The sequence below is a fragment of the Lytechinus variegatus genome, chromosome 14, assembly GCF_018143015.1.
Source record: "Lytechinus variegatus isolate NC3 chromosome 14, Lvar_3.0, whole genome shotgun sequence".
NCBI classification, from domain to species: Eukaryota; Metazoa; Echinodermata; class Echinoidea; order Temnopleuroida; family Toxopneustidae; genus Lytechinus; species Lytechinus variegatus.
In genome coordinates this window covers 8,217,634-8,239,584 of record NC_054753.1, presented here as the reverse complement: position 1 = coordinate 8,239,584, position 21,951 = coordinate 8,217,634, and the positions used below count along the sequence as shown (strand labels likewise).

General features: G+C 36.4%; 1 protein-coding gene across 1 annotated transcript; it reads right to left on the bottom strand.

The window, feature by feature from the left end:
- Positions 1-5,225: 5,225 nt before the first annotated feature.
- LOC121427714 (monomeric sarcosine oxidase-like) lies at positions 5,226-20,242 on the bottom strand. The gene is made up of 8 exons (XM_041624244.1): positions 19,993-20,242; positions 15,753-15,822; positions 15,157-15,348; positions 14,374-14,584; positions 11,687-11,853; positions 7,923-8,112; positions 6,949-7,082; positions 5,226-6,280 (listed from the first exon to the last, which is right to left on the bottom strand). The coding sequence occupies exons 1-8, from the start codon at positions 20,084-20,086 to the stop codon at positions 6,106-6,108; spliced, it is 1,233 nt and encodes a 410-aa protein (XP_041480178.1). The 5' UTR covers positions 20,087-20,242; the 3' UTR covers positions 5,226-6,105.
- Between the last annotated feature and the right edge of the window lie 1,709 nt (positions 20,243-21,951).

Genomic DNA, 21,951 nt, shown 5'->3' with positions numbered 1-21,951 from the left:
GGGGGCAATTTTTTTAGCCATATTTTCCTTGATCGGCAGTTTAAAGTTGATTTTTGTTTGTTTCTTTGAAAGGGTAGTCCTAACAGTCAATAATTAGCTTTATCCTTATAAAATAAAGTAAATATGTAATAACATGATAAACCCTTTTTAAATAATGCGAGCGCGAGCTATATATTTTTGTTAATATGATGGGCAATATGTTTGTGATCTTCAAAGTGAGATGCCTATGTAACTAAATTTAGACAATAACTGCTAGCAAGAAGCGCGAACAGAATTTTTAAATATATAAGCTCTGACCTGATCTAAAGGGGACATTTTAAGAACTTTTTGCAGTTAGCCATGAAGACGATGCGTGTTTTAACCAATGGCGGCGGAACGTATTTTTTTGGGGGGGGGGGCAAAGCAAAAAAGGGGCCAATAGGGGCAATTTGGTGCAAACGGATATTGTGTAAAGAGGTTGTGTGTTTTGTAGTAACTAAATTAAGCACAATTTTTTAAGTGATCACTAAAGTTATATATTTACGTTTCATTTCTGCGAGCGTAGAGAGCAAGCGGTTTTGGGGAAAAAGTCAAATCTGAAGATGTAAAATTCACCTTTTTGGTCAATTACTGTTAAAAGGGCATCCTTGTGAGATGTTGCGAGCGAATCACGTGCTCAAACTTTTGGAAATTTCATGTGGGCCTAGAATGATATTGATACAGATATTATTTACCCAGGGAAGCCACTTCAGTTCTGAAAACTATTCTCCCAGCTATTATTATTTTTTTACAAGAATGCTTAGAATTTCCAGTTTTCAGGTTGGAAAATCGGAAAAATTTGGCTCACGTTTCTCGCTCGCATCAAGTATTGTTTATTGAGGAACTCATTCTATTCCTGGTTACAAAAAAGAAGTATGAAATGTCCAGTTTTCAGGTTGGAATACCACAAATTTAAGCTTGCGGTTCGCGCTCTCATTATTTAGTTCGTGAGATATATATATTCTATTCATGAGTTACTAAATGCAGTCCTTAAAAGATTACTTTCTAAAGCCTGTTGCATAAAACTTTTTACCTGAGAAAACTCTGGTAAAAAATGAAAACTAAGGTTAGTCTGATTTCCGCCATTGATTTTAGCACAGGGCAAAAACTCCTGTAAAAACAACCTGAGTTTTCTCAGGTAAAAAGTTTCATGCAACGGGCCCCAGGTCAGTATATAAACAAATTACAGCTCGCCCTCGCATTAATTCTTTAGAAAGATACACATCTTTCTCACGATTACAAAAAATACTCTGAATGCTTACTTCACGTCTTGTTACATGAAATGTCTACTAGTTTGAGCTTGCGATTCGCTTTCAACATCTCACAAGGATTATTATTAGTATTATTTTTATTTTTATTACCAGCAGAAGCTGTTATTAAAAATGACATCCCTTCCAATACAAATCCTATTATCTAGAGGTTGCTCGCACGCTTCCAACACACTTGATCCCCTGCATCTTTAATTAAACCATTTGCTTATAGGCAGTAATTGCTCAGATAAAATCGAAATTAGCCTATGCTTGATCAGGGCGCCTATATTCTTAATGAAATACATGCTTTGGCCCCAACACACGCATGTATCATCGATCGTTATTACTATCATTGCATAATATCGTGTAATCTTGTAATGACAACATCGTTTTGTTACCAAAATGAATTATTTTCATTTTCGGAAATTCGAACCTTATTTAATTTTCGGATTAACGAACCTTATTTCGTTTTCGGATTAACGAACCTTATTTCGTTTTCGGATTAACGAACCTTCGGAATTACGAACCTTATTTCGTTTTCGGATTAACGAACCTTCGGAATTACGAACCTTATTTCGTTTTCGGATTAACGAACCTTCGGAATTACGAACCTTATTTCGTTTTCGGATTGACGAACCTTCGGAATTACGAACCTTATTTCGTTTTCGGATTGACGAACCTTCGGAATTACGAACCTTCGGAATTACGAACCTTCGGAAATACGAACCTTCGGAATAACCGAACCTTCGGAATTACGAATGTATGCGAGAAATACAGGCGGTGTGTCCAAAAACAAACGGGAAGGAACACCTTTCTAAAGATTTGGCAAAAATTAAAAAAACGTAGTTTTGTACAGTATATCTTAAAAGTTCAAGTTTACTTCATTGCAAACATAGTCTCGGTCAGTTTGTTTGTTTGCTATATGCACACCTTTGATTTATTGTAATTTTGATATGAAATGTTTTGATATTGAAGTGTCAAATTGGTTGATGGACATTCTATAAACATGGTTTATTGGAAAGAAAAATAAATATTACCAATAAGTCTCTAATGGAACAATCAATATATCACATTTAAATGAAAATCTATTTATAAACCAAACATAAAAGAAAAGGGATTCACTAAAATTTCTGTTAGATGAATTTGAACGCCCAGTACGCTGGAGGGAAGCGAAGGGAAAGGGGTTAAAGTTCACTGAGTATTTTAAATTGTTAGATTGCTATAAAATAATGCCAGGGAAATGGAAAGTTTTCTCTTTACAACAAAACTACCATCATCTTGTAAAAGAACCTGAGGTTTTCCCTTCTCTTTTCTGTAAATCTGCATTTAGACAAATTCAGAATATATCAACAAAGCAATTTTATCGCACTTTTTAAAAAAATTAATAACTCCGAAACCTCCAAGGTGTTTACTCACTTTAATCAACTTTACAACATCGATATTCAACAGACTTCCACATTGTTCACTCTTCCATTATACGAATCACTATTGACACCAGACTTCGAATCACACACTATCTTTTCATTCTTGACAAAAATGGAGTATTTAAAAGAGTGAGAGGGACATGAAATCTTCCTCATTGCATATTTATTAAGACATGCATATAACTGTTTCACCGAAAGGTACATGACCTGAAAATATCATTACTTCTTTTCTTAGTCCTGCGGTTTTGAAGATTTTTTCATTATTTCTTTTGTCTGATTTTACTTTATCTCCCGGTATTATCTGTTTAAATCGTAATATTTTCATGGAGTTGGCCTATATGGCCTACCCATTTCAAGATGGCAATGTGCTGGTTTTTTGACCACTTGTAAATGTAATAGTTCGTATTACACTTTGTGAATTCGAATGAAAAATAGTAAAATTACTATAATTCTTAGGTGCAGCGAGATAAGCCGATGCTTTATAGTAGCTATGCCAGTGAATAAGTTCCCCCAGACGGCTTAGACCCCCCCCAAAAAAAAAAAACACACCCAAACTGATTCGAATTAATGCAGCCAAATAGACCAACATAAGGTTTCGGTCGTTGTAATTAAGTGTTGTTGTAAGTGGGGATTGTCATTTTTTTCAAGCAATCTGCTTATGATGACAATCCTTCTCCTGCATATTGTGAACATCATATAGTTAATCGTTTTTGTCTGGAATTATCTTTTTAGTACTCTTTATTTACAATTTATGCCAAAAGTGCTAACATATTATGTTATGAAAAATGTATTATACGAATGTTATGGATGCAGAAGAAAACAATAAATCAAATCAAATCAAATTACGTTTTTTTTCTGACCCCCCTCCCCTGCTTGAATTAATGGGCAGACAGAAAAACGCAGTTACACAATGAGTCAGAAGAAATCTTGTTTTTTCATTCAAATTCAAATTTATTTATTTTGAAAAGAGCCAAATGCAAATTCATTATATATTTTGTTTGAGAAACAGATACAGAAAATAAACTTTTTTTGACTATATACATGTCAGCAAAGGAATGCTCGTCAAAAAGTTCACATATAACGTATATGAAGACAAATAAACATTTTAGAATAACATTATTAGATGACAAGCAATGAAAATTTTCCTGATATTGAAAATTGACATTGTGTATCATAAATATTTACGGGTATATTTACATCATGGAACCAAAATTCGAATTTCTAAATTAATTTCAAGTTGCTTGAAAATATTATTTCCTCTCTGTTTTCTACAGATATGCCTTCACACAGAGGGAGTCTAAATCGTTTGATCGCATCTGATATGAGCGACCAAAATCATCGTTACAAATATCTTTTCCTTCATTTTTTCACTATAGTTTTGTTGACTATATTGATTTTAAATATATGATCAGCTATTCCTTTTCAAAAGCTCGAATTATCATGGTTACTATACCAGGGTTCCGTAACACAAAGATTAGCTATCAATCGCTAAATGAACTGACCAATCAATATCAACGTTACACGCGCATTTGCTTGAAAATACTGACCAGGGACCAATCAGTGCAGTTCTTTCATATTGGCAATTCATGCAAACCTTTGTGTTACGGAGCCCTGGTGATAAATGAATTCTTGCTCTGTCGTCTCCACCCTGCCCCCACCCCCTCACACTCAAGCACAAACCCACGCATGCACCCAACACACACCCCCACACACCACCCCTCTCTCCCTTTATTGTCAATATCTGTTTAAAAGTGAATTATGGTAATAATTAAAGACCAAGTCCACCCCAGGAAATGTTGATTTGAATGAATATAGAGAAAAATTAAACATACCGCGGAAAATTTCATAAAAAATCGGATGTAAAATAAGAAAGTTATGGCATTTTAAAGTTTCGCCTATTTTTTCACGAAACAGTTATATTTACAACTCAGTGTCATGCAAATGGGTCAGTCGATGATGTCCATCACTCACTATTTCTTTTGTTTTTTTATTGTTTGAATTATACAATATTTCACATTTTACATATTCCAAATAAGAACCATCGACTGAACTATGGAAGAGAGAATTAATTGTCGTTTCCCTTGACAATGAGGAGGAAATTAGAATATTTCACATTTCATATAGTAAAATACAAAAGAAATAGTGAGTGGATGACGTCATCAGTCTCCTTATTTGCATACCGACCATGTAGTGAAGCCAAAATTTAAAATGTCATAACTTTCTTATTTTACATCCGATTTGGATGAAATTTTCAGTGTTATGCTCGATGGATTTTTCTTTTTTATTCAAATCAACTTTTTGTTTGGATTGACTTGTCCTTTAATGACATAATTGCCCTCCATCAGTTCAGTTTCAAATTAATTACTCATGTTTGCGATTTTTTACAATCTTACCGGATGTATTACAATCATGTGATTTGTTTTTATTTACTTTTATTTTTATTTGTGAACCTGTTGTAAACGCATACATTTCAGCCATTGGCCGCAGTATGTGTATTGATGTTTTTGAAAACAAACCATGAATATAATCTTCTCTCTCTCTCTCTATCTTTCCACCCTCATTAGCCCTTGTCAGTTTTCTTTTCAATTTTCTCCTGCACCTAATAATTTCTTAGTTTTCCAATCCCATTCCGACTATCCAAAACAGGAAAGGGGATGACCCGCAATCTTGCGTAGATTACCCCTTAGAGTACGTCCTTTGTGAGTTCCTGAAATGGTTCCAGTTCGTCAATCGAAAGGTTCGAATAATCGACTTCAGGTTCGATATTTCGAAGGTTTTCGTTATTACGAAGATTTTCCAAAAGCAAAACATTCCGAAGATTTGTTGATCCAAAACTGAAATCAAGTTCTGAATTCGAGAGCTCGAATATAAAGTATATGCTCTATTTAAGTTTCGCATATTTCATCAGCTATTTTCGTAGTTAAAATCTATGGATTAACGAACATTATTTTATTGTGAGATTATAGAACCTTCAAAAATATTTTAAACCCTATTTGATGTACGGATAAACGAACGTTCGAAAAAAAAAACAAATATTCGGAATAATGCCACCGTTGTTCGGATTATGAACAAACCCCACCTTTTGCGGAATCAGTAACGAGCAAAATGCCTATTTTCATTAATGAGCATGTCTTGGAATATCGTACACGGAATAACAATTAGCATGATACATTAAGAATAGTGAATATCCGATATAACGAATCTTCGATATAACGAACGTTCGGTATAACAATTAACGAACGTGTACCTCGAAAACAGGGTGAAGAGAAAGCAAAAAGGGGCGGAAGATTATGATTTAAGTCGTCTGTTGCGGATGTTCAATTTTAAGTAATCCTGGCGTGTGCGCAGATCCTCCTACTAATCCGTCATGTCTTCAAAAGGTCGATTTCCTTAACGTGGATTTAGCTCATTGCTCAGAGGGATGACGGGACGACGTCGTCTTCGATCACCGCCGTGTCTAATTGAAAGCAGGGTGTGTAATCGCGGTCGGTGATCGCCGGTCTCCTCAAGCTAAACGATCTGATGTCATAGGGAGTACTTCCATCGATGGCCATTTGACTCAGTATCTTACCAAGGACAGGAGCCATTCTAAGTCAAGAAAATCAGATTAAGATAAAGATTTCGAAATTGTGTATATGATGGTTTTCGGTTCAATATGAATACTAATAGATTTCTAATATGTTGTTTTGGAGGGTAAATCTTATTCGTCTACTGCCAACTCGTCCACTCTCCACATGGTCTGCTTTTATTTAGTCTAATGCCATTCCATCCATCAACATTTCGTCAAACAACCATTTGGTCCAATCATTTCTTCATCTCATAAGAAATTCGTCTGTTTGTATTTTTTTATTTTCATGCTTACAAACAGAACAGATCACATAACTTACTTTTAAGACAAAAAAGAAGAACCAATAAAGAAAAAAATAATGAAAATAATAATCATAATAACATTATCGATAAAACACAAAAAGTCCTCTTATACAATCAGATCTGCATCATAAAGTCATTTAGTCACATACACCCTTATCTCACAACGTTTAGCTTTCTTCACCAATATCCTTCATTTCATCTCTATATATTGTGTGACAGAAATGGATGAAGAGAATAAGGTAGGCGTAGCTTAAATCAAGGTTTCCCAGAGCTATCTACCCTTTTTGGAAAAATTGGTGATATATATATATATATATATTATATATACATATATATTCATTTTATTTTTTGGGGGGTGGGGGAGATTTTAAGAAGCCTAGACTTACTTGTACGCATGTGCAGCTCCAACGAATACAATGACGTCACTGTATCCAGCCACCTCACACGTGTCCATGATGTAATGCCGATCGGGCGTTAGGGCGTACAAACACGTTTTGGTATAAAGGGTAGGGCCGAGGGCCTAAACATAAACAAGCATTGTGAAAAAAAATAATATTTTAATGAAGAGAAATATTAAGGGAAACCTACTTGGTAAGCACCATTATCATCATCGTAGTCATTATTTTCATCATCATCATCGTCGTCGTCATTTTCATTACTATTATCACCATCGCCATTAACATCGTCATCATCGTCATCTTCATCGGCATTGCTATCATAATCATCGTTATCATCTCCATCATCATTTTCATCTTCATCAGCGTTATCGTCATGCATCGTCACCATCACAATCACCGTCAGTATTGCTATTATTGTCAATATGATCGTCATCATTATCATCATCATCGTTGCCGTCATCATGATCATCCTAGTCATCAGCATTACCATCGTCATAGTAATGATGGTGGCTACTTATAGCGCACAGGTCCACCTTTCGGTGCTCGTGGCGCTTTTAAAACGCACTGCTATTATCACCCCGGCTAAGCTAGGCAACCAATTAAGGCGCACACAGCCTTTTTAGGAATTACTTCCTGCCGGTACCCATTTACATCACCTGGGTCAAGTGCAGCACACTGTGGATGAATTTCTTGCTGAAGGAAATTACGCCATGGCTGGGATTTGAACCCACGACCCTCTGATTCAAAGTCCGGAGACTAATCCACTGGGCCACAACGCTCCACATCTTCACCATCACCACCAACATCACCATCTTTAGCATAATCATCATCATCATCGTCGTCATCATCATTGTCATCATCATTATCATCATTATCCCAATCACCGGCCTAATCATCAGCATTACCATCGTCATCCTCACCAGCACCGTCATCATCTAGGATTTCACAGAGTTTATCATCACCTTCGGACAAATCTCTGCCACATATCTTCTCTCTTTCCTCCTCCTCCTCTCATCTGGGACGAAAGTCCTTGTCTGAGGAGTGACGACACGCCCTCCCAGATCGAGTCCTGTCTTGAATCCGGTGTTGCCGTGGATCGGTAAGAAATAGGGAGCAGCCGGGTAACCGGTGTGGAGAAAGACTACTGGGAACCTTCATAAAGAGAGGGAATACAGCTAGGGCCCCGTCTTAGAAAGAGTTACGATTGATCTAATCAATCTCGACTGTACGGAAATACATCCATTCTTAGTTTTTTCTATACAGGAAATTTACACAATCTCTTTCGTTAATGTATCGTTCGTAATAGAATCACACTGAATCTTCAAGAGAATGATAAATATAAGAATATACATCATATCTAGACAATATTCTTAACAAATTTGCATTTTAGCTGTTTACATTGCTGGCCATCCATGTATATAGCTGTTGATCGGATCAATCAAATTACCCTTTGTAAGAAGGTGCCAACAAGCATAAGCGGCGGAACCGGGGGGCAGGGGACGTGTCCCCCCTAAATTTGAGGTGGGGGACGATCCCGCCCCAAACTTTTTGTTAACTTTTTTTTTTGCTTGTCAAAAAATTTTGATGATGCCTCCTTGAAATCCCTTTTATTCCCTGCGTCCCCCCTAAAATTTTAGGTTGATTACCTTTTGGGTTGGGCCAAAAATTTGAGTAGGCTGAATATGGCATATCGGGCAAAATTTATTTTTAAAAACATCGCGAGCGAGCGAAGCAATCGAAAATGTTAACGTTTTCAAAATGAAAACCTAGTATTTGTAATATACATTGATTTTTCCCCTTTTCTTTCCTTTTCTTCAGATTTGTTTGTCTTGGTAATGGAACTTTTGGAAGTCACTTGCCCCCATGCCCACTCTCTCAGCTGGAATCTATATAAGTCAGTGGAAAAATCAATCAGTGCATCATACCAGAGTCTGTATTCGGGGCCGAGCGTCTTTGAGCGTTCTACAGACATGACAGATAAATGTTGTTATGTAATATTGTCCGTCTTTATCATCACCATTATTTACCTGCTTCGATTTGTCATGCCATGGACCCATGGTAGGGTACATGGTCAAAAATCGATCTGTAAGTTGCATAAATATGTATCATGTATATATATATCATTTCCTATTGTATCAATGGGTGTCGATCACGGGGGGATGGGGGATATATCCCCCCCAATATTTCAAGTGGGGGGGGTGGCCTGTATTATCATCCCCCCAATAATTTAGGGTAGAAAAATTATAATAATGATGATGAAAAAATGAAAAGTTTGATCATGATGATTATAGTATGCCATCAATCAGTTTGTTTCCCTCGAAATTTGTGTATATTGTTATACAATAAAAATATTCTTTTTTCAGGACTATTAAACAGATGGGTGGAGGTTCAAGATGAAAAAGAATGAAATGTTTATGTATCTGATATTTTTTAACACATGACATAAAAGGACCCCAACGAAAATCAACTTTTGTTGATAGGGTGTTCCATCCCACCAGTGGTGAATAAATTAAATTAAATAAATCATTAACTCAAAAGGGTGGAAAAATAAACGGGAGTAATTTTCAGTAATAGTCTTAATTGGTCCGAATCTGCATTTTATCATCATGCATTAAGAAGAATAAAGATATTGCCAGTTAGGTTAGATTTAAGAGAGAAGTTGTATACACAGAGGCGTCGATCCTGGGTGGGGGGGGGGGCAGGGGGCGATCGCCCCACCAATGAAAATATTGGGGGGCAAACGTATCGTTTTGCCCCCCCCCCATAATTCCGCATGTGCAACTAAAAAAATAAAATAAGATTGTAATGCTACACTGAAATCAGCAAGCGAGATTGAGATACCAACTCGATTTTGATTTAAAATCGTGCTCAAAATGTCTGCTTTTCAGATTGGAATATAAAAATTTTCAGCTCGCGCTTCGCGCTAGCATCATGTACCAAAAACCCATACTTTTAATAATTATATTGGTGAATATAATGTCCCGTTTTCAATTCTAAACCTCAAAAGAACTTTGATTTTGCAATAATCTTTTGTTGGATATGTATCTTCCATTAAAGTGTCCTTTTTTCCAGATCAAAATATCAAAATTTTCAGCTCGCGCTCGCATCTATTGTTCTTCTAGATACCCATCTTAATCATTGGTACCAAAAATGCTTAGAATATCAAGCTTTCAGATCAGAATATAAAGAAATTTCAGCTCGCTCTCTAGTGAGATACATGTATTTATCCTCCTCATGAGTTACTACAAACAAACCTAAACAGCTACATGTTTCCTGTTTTCATGACATACTAAAAAAATTTAGCTCGCGCTTCGCGCTCGCATTGTTGGTGAAGGTGAGATATGTGTCTCTTTCTCATGAGTTATATACATATATATATATATGTATATATATATATATATATATATTTGTGATCGAGCGCCTTTGGAACGTTGATTCATAATTTTGCCCCCCCCATCTGAAAAATGGATCGACGCCCCTGTGTATACATCATGCTCAATAAACAGATCACTATGTACATGGTCCAGTCGATTTTTGTCATTTTTTTCTCGGTATGAGTTTAGAATAGGCTTATTTGTAACACAAATTGAATTTTCAAAAAAAATTATACAAGTATAGTACACTACAACAATGAAGGAATTTCCAAGAACACCATGCATATCAACCACTCCCAAATGTCCTAACTTGTGATTTAAGTAGGGGTAATGTTGAAATATCCCCATCCACAAGAACATTTGTGTCAATCATCCCCCCTAACCAAGAATACCGATCGACACCCATGATTGTATCTAATAAATTTTTCTCAATTTAAACATATCTTTATCATTCGTTTGGGCCCCTGTTGACAAGCTTTGTGCTTCTTAAGGGACCCATACCTTATGTTTTATTTCATTATACACATTGTACATATTTGTTTTTACACATGAAGGCGAGATAATGAAATGAAAAATGAATATGACGCAAGCTTTATTATGTAACCTAGGTATCTTCAAACGCAGTGAGCCGATTGTCAAGACTTGTGAGTTTTCTAGGGGATTCACGTTTCTCTATTTAATGTGTGCTAAGATTTGCGCTGGTGTATAATAGACAGGCGTTTATGGAGGGGACAATGGACCTTCCAAAAATTCCATGACCAAGACAAAAAAAAATGGGGAAAGGAAAGGGAAAAGGTTTGAAATAATAATAGTATATAGCTAGAATTTGCAGGTGGATATAAAGCGCAACTTTTATTTTCCCAAGCTTTAAAGCTAGAGCTACCCAGTTCCAACGACACTTGGTGCATTTAAGAAATTAATCCTGCTGCGTACCTATTCACCTCACCTTTGTTGAGTAGCATATTGTGGACATATTTCTTGCCGACGGCCGAAAAGCACGTTCTGGCTAGGATTCGAACCCAAGACACTAAAGACAAGAGTCAGTACAGCATGACGCACCCATGCACAGACATATAATTTTTTTAATATCATGTCAATGTACATCCCAAATTATATCATAACTTTAAAAAGGTAAAACTTTCACTCGCTCACTCGCGATTCTAAGAATTCAAGAACATGTAGAATGGAGAAGGGAAATGATGATAACATATCACTAGTATGTTACACGCAGGGCCCGCTCAGAGAACGGTTTGTACGTGTCATAAGAGTTGTATTGGCAACCATGGATAAAAATAAAAAATAAGAATTATGATTGTTTATATTGTAATGTAGATTGATTTATGACCACCAACCTGTCTTTGGTGAACTCTTTCATGTGCGGTGTGGCGAAGTATGTGACCTGTTCTTGTGTGACTGTTACAGGGAGTTTCATCCCAAGCGATGAAAGTACATCATTGGTCCAAGCTCCCGAGGTGACTATAACCTTCTTACAGAAGAAGTCCCCTTGAGTTGTGCACACCTTTAGAAAAGTGATATTCAAACCAAAAAAGTGGTTTAGAATGCGTCATATAAAGGGGCGGTGCGGCGGCGGGGGAGGGGGGGGGCGGCATGCCATGGCCACCCCTTGCGATTTTTCAGGAAGTTAAAAGAGATGAGAAGACGGGAGAAAAGAAGGAAGAAAAGGGAAGAGAAAGCCGAGAAGAGCTTACAAAGAAGGTATAGGTGTCGTATGACTGTAATTCATTAAGAAATAAATGAAGTAGGTCGTTTTGCCCCCTCGCCTTATAAAGATACACGGCTCTATGATCTGGTCATGTTTTACAATCTCTTCCAGTTTTCTTTAGAGAGAAAAATCATGTTAGCCTGTTAACAGGAAAAAGGCGAGTACATAATTCTACGTCAAATCTTGCCACTTCGATCTAATTTCACTTTGAAAATTAAGCATTTTCTTTTATTTAGAAGAGTGCAATTTGCAGGCAAAAACAAGAGAAGGGCCTGTTTTATGAGTTAACGAGTGCCACTTTAAAACAAGAAAACAATATTACCAATATTATAGGTTACTATACTTGTAAAAATAAGTCATGAGTCATGCGAGTGGGGTAGATGGCGTACAGATTGGGGACTTTGGGGCTCTTGCCCCCGCCCCCAACGACCAAGAAAAAAAAGAGAAAAGGAAAGAGAGAAGGGTAAAATGTGATAATATTCTCTGAATATTATGTCAAAATCTATCACAAAATTGGATTTCTGTTATAAAAATGTCAAAATTTTTGCTCGCTTGCTCAAAACTTCTTATAGATTTTACGTGACATGATATATTTCATTTCATTTCATTTATTGGTTTTTGCAACATTTTTCATAACAAAATTCTGGACACGAAAATACATATCTGAGACTTGACATCAAAATAATGAACAATAGTTTTGTATATAAATCCTCAAACATATCTTACATAAATGAAAATCATTCAGTGGTATTTCCTGTTACATTAAGTAGAGTAGTTGCAAGGGTCATCACAAAAGCAAAGCTTGAAAAGGTAACAACCCTGGAAAATAGCCAAAATAATTAATGTCTACTGTCATTAAACGTGCAGGTGCAAGAGGAAGGGAAATGCTTGTCCTTCGCAAGGAATTTTAGAATATAACACGTTTTGTTGTTTGATTTTTAATTTATACATGTTCTAGATAAAATTCAATGTATAATTAAAATAATGATAACAATGGTAATGATTTTCTTTTTTTCAATTTGTTAGGTATTGGTTTAATTGCAATTCTTTTATAGTTCGTTTAAAGGAATAAAATGATCTTGTCAGCCTGAGTGAATCTGGCAATGCATTCCAAATATCAGGTCCATGATGTCTTAGTGTTTTATGTGCAAATAGTGTCTTGGGATTGTTTAAGTGAATATTATTGCATGTTCTTGTTGGATATGAGTGTAAATTGTTATTATATATCTAGCCCCCACAAAATTTTTGGCTCATTGCTGTAGGTAAATCATTAAGCGCCCCTTTTTTAAAAGAAAAGTTGCCCCTTTTCGGCCTGTGTCCCCCCCCCTCACCCACTTTCACATTCGCTCCGCCGCCCCTGATCAGAATGATATTATTGCGCTTTATTTGCAATTATTTCAATTACGCTATTTGAATGGGGAAAATGATAGAAATTTCTAACAAAGTAGATCGAACACAGCTTTGGATCGTGTAATCTAATGAAGATGTTAACTTAGTGAATGATCAAAATAAAAAATAAAATATCATTATATTGTTGAAATGTGATAAGAAAATGAACAATAGGCACAAACGTCAATTTACTTTCCCATATAATAACAAATCCCGTTGACCGGAATTTTGGGGCGTGGGTACAACATTACGTTCCGGGTAAATAAAAAAAAAATCGCCTGAATAAGGTCCGATGTGATAAAAAAGGAGTCAGATCTGACCTAGAAATGGTCACATAGGATCTTATTCCGGGTCATTTTGACCCTGAAAGGAATGAGGCATATAACAGACCCGGTTTCTGTGGGTCAATTAGACCCGGGATTTCTGACACGTTGTTTAGGTTAACCATTAGGAAATTTTGTTTCATCACTACAACAAATCTAGGGAGCCTTAATTAAAGTACCATGGACTTGACGACTTGGCGAAGTACTTTATCTTGCCATGTCGACATAATAACCTTATTATGTCGACGTGGCAAGATACGGTATCTCGCCAAGTCGACTTATAAAAAGTTATATGTCGACATGGCAAGATACGTTATCTCACCAAGTCGACTTATAAAAGGTTATATGATGACTTGGAGAGATATTTGGACTCTCGCCGGGCCTTGGACACTTCATATCTTGCCATGTCGACATATGTTTTATAAGTCGATTTGGCAAGATAAAATATCTCGCTATGTTGGCATATAACTTTTTATAAGTCGACTTGGCATAAATTAGGTTATTATGTCGACATGGCAAAATAGAGTATCTCGCCAAGTCGTCAAGTCGATGGCACTTTAAAGGCTCCGTACAAATCTTCTCTATAATCTGTAATGTATAATACCTTTGTTAGGTCGCCATCCCTAGATAAGCACAGAACAGCCGCGTTTTCAATGACGGTTGCTCCATGTCTTTGGGCTAGCTGAATGTGAACTGCGTTCGCCAAGGCGGCATCAATTATTCCCGCGTCTTTCTGAAATAAGGAGATCCATTTGGAAGTAGCTGCAAACTGGGGGAACTTGTTTCTGATACTCTTGCCTTCGTACCTCTCGAATCTGTTTTAAAAAAATAATCAGATAAATGGGATTCGAAACTGATTTAAACATATCAAATAAAATATTTATCAATGTTTAGATTTGATTGATATACTTTATACCTTTTATAGGTTCGAATTTATTGTCATACACGATACTGACACAACAAACATGACAAAAAGAGCAGAAAATTACCACTCAACGCAATCTAATGATTTTTAAAAATAAGATCAATTAATGGATGTAAGATTAACTGGAGATAAGATGTGAATATGGAAACCAACTATTCGTATTTAAGTATACGTGGCTATCAGTTCTTTACGTTTATAGCCACCATACTTGCGTATGACAAAATTCTACCTTTTTACAAATACTTATTTTTAAAATAATTTTTACATAATATTATGATAACAGTATCATATTTTCACTCTTTCACTTTCCTTTGCTTTTTTCTCTCCCCTTTTTTCATGGTCGTGATTTTTTTTTTTTTGGGGGGGGGGCATTGCCCCAATCCCCTTCCATCTCTACGCCAGTGGTGAGAGCCCTTAAATATCATAAGATTGGTTTAGATAAAAAAAAGTGGAGATTGTTACTCGACGTTTTTATCCTCCATAGATTTAGCGAATTTCTCCAGGCAATTATGGCCAGGGGTGCCCCGCATAGCGATGTCAAGCCCACCCGTTGTATAGACTAGCTTCATACCAGATTCCCTCTCCGCTTCCAGCCAACCTTCCTTGCTATCTCTCGCCAAGGGAATATACTCTGGCGCGCTGTAGGACATTCGTCTGCATATAGGACGAGGTTGAAATAGAAAAGGGCACTCTAAACATCATTTTATTGAATAATTGTTATTTGTATGTATAGTAGGCCTGTAAAAAGAATGTATGACACAGATGGCTTGTCATAGTAATGATATCATGATATGACTTGTCATGACAAAGATAATTATGAGAATAAACCATCAAGAGACTGATATTTTCTTTCCAACTGAGTTTTTGTTGTCACTAGTATCAACCACTAATATATCAAGAACATAATAATTTCTTACAGGCAAAAATTATATAAATCAAAAGCACAACCGCATTTGCAAAATCCTTGAATTATTATGATACAAAACGGTTAATCTATCAATGAATTTAAAGGCGAAGATCATTAGTTATGACTGATCTTAAGTACAATGATTTCTTACAAAATCCTCGTCCAATCTTGTGAGCCGCCGTTGCCATGCCCAAGCCTAAACTGCTCCAATCCAAGAACCCCTAAACAAACCAGCAAATAAACAAACAATTAAAACATAACATTAAAGGTGATGAAAGAGTTTATTTTGCAGAAGGGACACAGGCTTTCTAAAACGACCATTTTACTTCTCCAGTTATATTTACAAGCCCTCCTCTTAAAATTTGAACGGGGAAATTCACACTTAAGTCGTTTTTTTTTTAATGAAATCAGGAAAAAATATTGGTCAAAGCTAAATGAAAATCCATAAAAATAAGAGAATTAAAGTTTTTCACTTACGATGTCATATGCCAGCAGCCCCCCCATATATCTTGTAGGACTATTATACATAAATCCATTTTTTAATGAACATGATGAATATAATCATTTCTTATTTACAAGATGGGATATGAGTTGATGAGCCTGATAATATATAAACTCAAGAAATTAGATCACTTTTTTTTTTTAGCATTTTGGAAGATATATCACATGACATATATCACATGACATAATCGGGTGCTGCACTATATATTTCTTCTGGCCTTTTTTTCTGTTTGGCCTTTTTTAAATCATAAGGAGGCGTCCCCCCCCCCCCGCTTCACATATACCACCCTATACTATACAAAGGGACAAAACTTTATTTAAAAAAACAAATGCTTACCTAGTTACCAATAATGCGTTAGGCATTCCATTTTATTTGGATGCAGGATAAAAGAGCAAAGGTACCGGCCGTGGCCCGGGAATCGAACCCCGGACTTCCATGCAAGCCATAGCCATGGAGCCCTAGACCACAAGACCACGGCACCTCCACTTATATTGATGAGAAAGTGGAGATAGTTCTACGGGAATGCAACTTTTGCAACTCTGTAACCACCCCGGGGGCCACTTACATTGACGAGTGGATACCATGCGCGACCAAAAAAAAAACACGTAAAAGGATGCCTTTTTCAAGATAGGGCACGTTACGTACGTAACGTGATAAGGGTGTCAAAAACACAAAAATAATGGATCTATTTCGCTAGGAAAGCTATGTGTTTAGGGTTAAATTTGCGGGGATGACAAAACAAAATTAAAATGTTTTATAAAGGATGTCCTTTTTGCCCCAACACTACGCGTTTAGAGTCCGATTTGCGCGAGATGTGGAAAATGGGGCCGTACTTTACCAAATGATATGTAAAGCCGACGGACCCGTGACATAACAAAAAAATATTGCTGTACTTGTTTAGGGGTTCATTTCAGGGAATACTTGCCAAGAGTATCGTTTTGTTTCCAATAATTGTTAAGGGGTGCATTTTCAGAATATGAAAAATACGTGTTTAGGGTGTTTTTCGAGACCCCATGGTCGCGCATGGTATCCACTCGTCAATTGAAGTGCCCCACTGGGTAATCACTGACATGAATTCAATGGCATCGTAAAATGAGTTCATATCAAACGTTGCTGGATAGTTATACCTCCATGGTCTTGGGATTTCAAAATTTGACCACTGAACTCCTTCATGTAAATTTGAGGGGATTAGGCTATGTAATCATATATCTCAGTATCATGAGTATATTGAATTAGTCTGTGCGCCTCTTATCGACTATAGGCTAGATAAACGCAAGGAGTTACTGTACTTTAAGCCAATATACAGTTAGTCGTCACAGTCGCGTAACTACAGGGGGCATGGGGGCACGTGCCCCCCCCCCCCATTCGGCTGGCGAAAAAAAAACGGAGAAAAGAGAGTGAAAGAGGGAGAAAGAAAGTGAAACGTGGTGGGAAAGAAGAAATTATTGTACATTATTATATGTTATGTTATTTTTTCATATCTTTATGAAACATAGTTTGCTCAGGGCCTATTTTGTTCATAATTCCTGGTACTCACATTATCTGTTCAACGATATATAAAATCATGTTGTACTAAAACGTCCTGTTTTTAAGGCAATATGCACCAAACATACTTCCTCGCAATTCGAGTTATCATTGTTTTATGTAGTGACATATGCTTTTTTTCATGACTACTTAAAGTGATTTCCCCATTTTAAGGTCTGCATATTAATCATTTCCTGTCCATGCTTAAAATCAGTCCTAACATCAGTCCTTAAAATGTATGTTTTTCTAATCTAAATATCAAAAGTTTTCAGCTCGCGCTTCGCGCTCCCATCATTTGGTTAGTGAAATACGTATGGTCTTACTAGATTCCTACAAACAATCCTTAAAATGCCCCTCCTCAGTTCTGAATTTCCTATATTTTCAGCTCAGGCTTTATGATAATCAAGATTACTATGACTACAAAAAGTGTTTCATGTGTTTAGATGTTATTCTAAAAAAATCAGCAATCGCTTGGCACTCGCATTAGATGACTGGAGAGATATGTATATTCTTAATGGATTAAAAAAAAAGTCCTTAAAATGTCCAGTTTTGGGGGTCAATATATACAAAAATTTCAGCTCGCGCTCACATCATTGGGTTAATGAAATACGTATGGTTTTCGTAAATTCCTACAAATAAGCCTTAAAATGCTTTTCTTCAGGTATGAATTTCCTAAATTTTCAGCTCGCGCTCGCAATATTTGATTAGTGAGATGCGTATGTTAATCATGATTACAATGACTATAAAAAGTGTTTCATGTGTTTAGATATAATTCTAACAAAATCAGCAAGCGCTTGGCACTCAAATTAGATGAGTATGGTGAGATATGTATTCTCTTATTTGGTTCCTAAAACTGTCCGTGATTGGGGTCAATAAATATGAAAATTCAGCTCGCGCTTCGCGCTCGCATTGTTTGTTTAGCCAGACAGATACGTATTATAATTGAAAAAAATGCTTATTATGTCCCATCGATAGTCCTTCATGGTGAGGTTTTGCGCCCACCAGCCCTACCCCGGCTCTACCCCTTATACGGATCCTGGCGACATGTATTAACCGATGTGGTGTATTTATTTATCCATTACCATATTTGTTAATTCTAGATAAAATAAATAATGAATGATGTTATATTAGAATAAATTAACATCAGACCAAGTGGTCATTAGACCATTTAGCTATTAGAACAAGTGAAGATTAGCCCAAGTTGGCATTAGACCAATTGGATATTAGAACAAGTGGTCATTAGACCATTTGGCTAGTAGACCAATTGGTCATTATACCAAGAGGATATTATACCAGTTGGAAATTAGACTAAATGCAAATTAGACCAAGTGACAATTAGACCATGTGACAATTAGACAAAATGAAAATTAGACCAAGTAAATATTGACTGAAGTGGAAATTAGACCAAGTGGCGTTAGACCAACTGCAATTTAGACTAAATGGTTTTAGCCCAACTGCTCATTAGACGAATTGGATATTAGACCAAGTGAGAATTTGACGAATTGGATATTAGACGAACTGGTTGTAGACGAAATGGGTTTAGACTATGTGAAGTTGGATGAACTGATAAGTAGACCAAGTGGTATTAGACCATCCGATAATCCACCTCTGTGGTATGGATGCAAGATAGTAAAGAATATGAATTTCGATTAACTGTATCTTAAGAAGCTACAATGAGTATTTATTTTGTTATGCATATTAACCTATTGACTGGGTTGCATATTAACATATTGACTGGGCGTTGTGGCGTGCGCCTGTAATCCAAGCTGTGGGGAAGTTACAAATTGATGCAGAGGTTCGAGCCCTGGTCACGTCTTTCGGATGGTGACGTTAAAGGTCGGTCCCAGACGTAAATAATCATATCTGATTGATACACGTCTGACAAAACTCAAATACACACACCTCATTTTATTTAATATGGGGAGGGGGGCTTTGGAAATTTGAAAGGATCGCTCTGGCATGCATAAGTACAGCTTTTTTTTCAAAGGACTCATTACCATATTATCTTTTTTTTTATATCAGTATACAAACGATATTCATATTTATAATTATTGCACGCTTTTCATAATGCGTAAACATAAAAATCATAATTGATAACGCAAAATAAAGATCTTCACCAAAACAAAAAATGGTTACAAGATATTCCTTCCTTTCACACGATTAGAAAATCATAATTTGAATGAAGATTCCAGTGAAAAATGATGACGAATATTGAGCACGTGTGAAACCAAACTAGAACATGATTAGAATCACGAACACTAATCACTATAATGACGATTCAAGATTCACGTGTGAAAAGGCCCTAAGAAACTCGAGGCCAATCCTGAATTAAAGCATGATATTTTTTAATAAAAAAAATACTCACGTTTTCCAGCTCTCTTCGATAGCCAGTATACAGCGGCACTTCCAACACCACCGCATCCCACAACGATGTAATCAAATTGTTGAATTGTATCCATTTTTTTAATTGAAAAATATATTATCTACGACCACAAGATGATTGCTTATAAAACTGAAAGAGAGCACTCCACTTTGCAATCAGATCAATCCACTGTGTATCTTACCGACCTTCACCGCCGACTGATGATAATGAAATCCAAACACATTCAACTAGTTGTTTGTTCGAACTAAGAAGCTTAACAGACAGTCATTTACCACAGTGGCGGCTGCGCCCCCTTTTGAGAGCCATTATCAAAATTTTTAATGCCATTTTTACCCAAGTTGCCCCCTTTTGAAAATGATTTTTTTTTTTTTTGCTTGTCAATTTTTTTTTCGCGGATGAAATGATATTCAATTTTAGGTGAGAACCTTTTTTTATTTTTGTTTTGTTTTGCTTGTCAAATTGTCATAGGGAAAATGTGCCCCCCCCCCCTGACCGACCAAGTTTTAGACCGCCAATGGGACATGTATAGGGGGAATGGTGTGGGCAAAAATCATTCCTTTTTTTACTCATGGCATACTTGTACAAGTGTTCGTCGACAGCGAAACAAGAGAAGTACTGAATATAAGAATTTGTCACGTGACAACGTTGTAGTTCATGAACCAATGCTTCTATCATTACGTCATCTGCTGAAATTCTGTACATATTTTTTTCCAGTTTAATTACAGCCGACAGCGAGTTGAAAACTATAAAGGCCAAGTCGGTTTCGAAGCTGTTTCGTTAGGGCGTCAAGAATGTCTGTATATGAACAAAAGATCATTTAGACACTGACATAGCAACTCACGAGGTCATTTTGATCGCAAGATCTTCAGTTTGCTTCCCTCGATTTTCATTGTTTTTTATCAGTGGCGTAGACAGGTCCTTAGACCTGGGGGATGATCCCTAGCTGGGTCATACTTTATATATATATATAAAAGACGTTTTCAAACGCTTTGCTTGCGACATGCTTGGACAATTTCACGTCATTACATTGACCGAAATTCACAAGGTTGAATTGAATCTTGTCTAGAAATTAGTCAAATTTTTATCGCGTAAATGCGCGAGATGAGTATGTTTTTTGTCAAAGGTCCGACAATGAACACGCTGAGGGTCGAGTTAGGCTTGTTCTGTGATCTTAGACCATAAATTAATCTTATCCATGGATTGATTCAATCTGCCTTCGTGAATTAAGGCATGTCTACATATTGGATGATTCTACCTTCTTTGAAAAGCGCAAAGTACTCTGAAAAAATTAGTGAAATAGTTCACTCTTTAAGGAGTGAATATATGAAAGAGTGAATATTGAGTGAAAAAAACCTCGGATATCACTGAGGCCATCCAAAATTTGCACTTTCATTCCAAAATCATTCATTTACTAATTCGCTCCTTAGAGACTGAAAATTTTCACCTTTCCTTTGCAAAGTAGGGGTTGAGGACATGGCCAGCAGGGAAAAGGGTCAGTGTATGTGTATAGGTAATTTCTTATTAATTCGTTTGAACAGTGTTAATGTGTTATGAAAGCAATTGCTCTGAAAGGGAGTGATTAAGCGACACTTTCTTAAATCTGTAATGAAATATTTTGAACTTATCTCCTTTGCAAATACATAATTATTATAAGGAAATGTACTTGGTGAAACTCTGAATAACGATCCTTAAATGTATATGACGACGCAAGACAGTTGTTATTACTTAAAACTTGCAAGTTGTAAATGCATATAAGATGATTGACTCTGAACAAAAGTCCAATTTTGATCATGTTTGTCATTGCTGTACGTTATGATTATTACTGCTATTATTATTGATTGATTTTAACTAGCATTCATTGCTTTATTACTGTATAGTTTTGCTTCTTCCCCCACAGAACCCTGGGGGGGGATGATTATACACACCACCCCCCACCTAAAA

Excerpts from the sequence above, each read along its gene's own strand:
- LOC121427714 (XM_041624244.1), bottom strand. The coding sequence starts at position 20,086 with ATGGATACAATTCAACAATTTGATTACATCGTTGTGGGATGCGGTGGT. Across the intron at positions 14,585-15,156 it reads ATGGAGGATAAAAACGTCGA|ATTCGAGAGGTACGAAGGCA; the intron begins GTAACAATCTCC and ends TTTTTAAAACAG. Across the intron at positions 6,281-6,948 it reads GGAGCTGCACATGCGTACAA|AATGGCTCCTGTCCTTGGTA; the intron begins GTAAGTCTAGGC and ends TTCTTGACTTAG.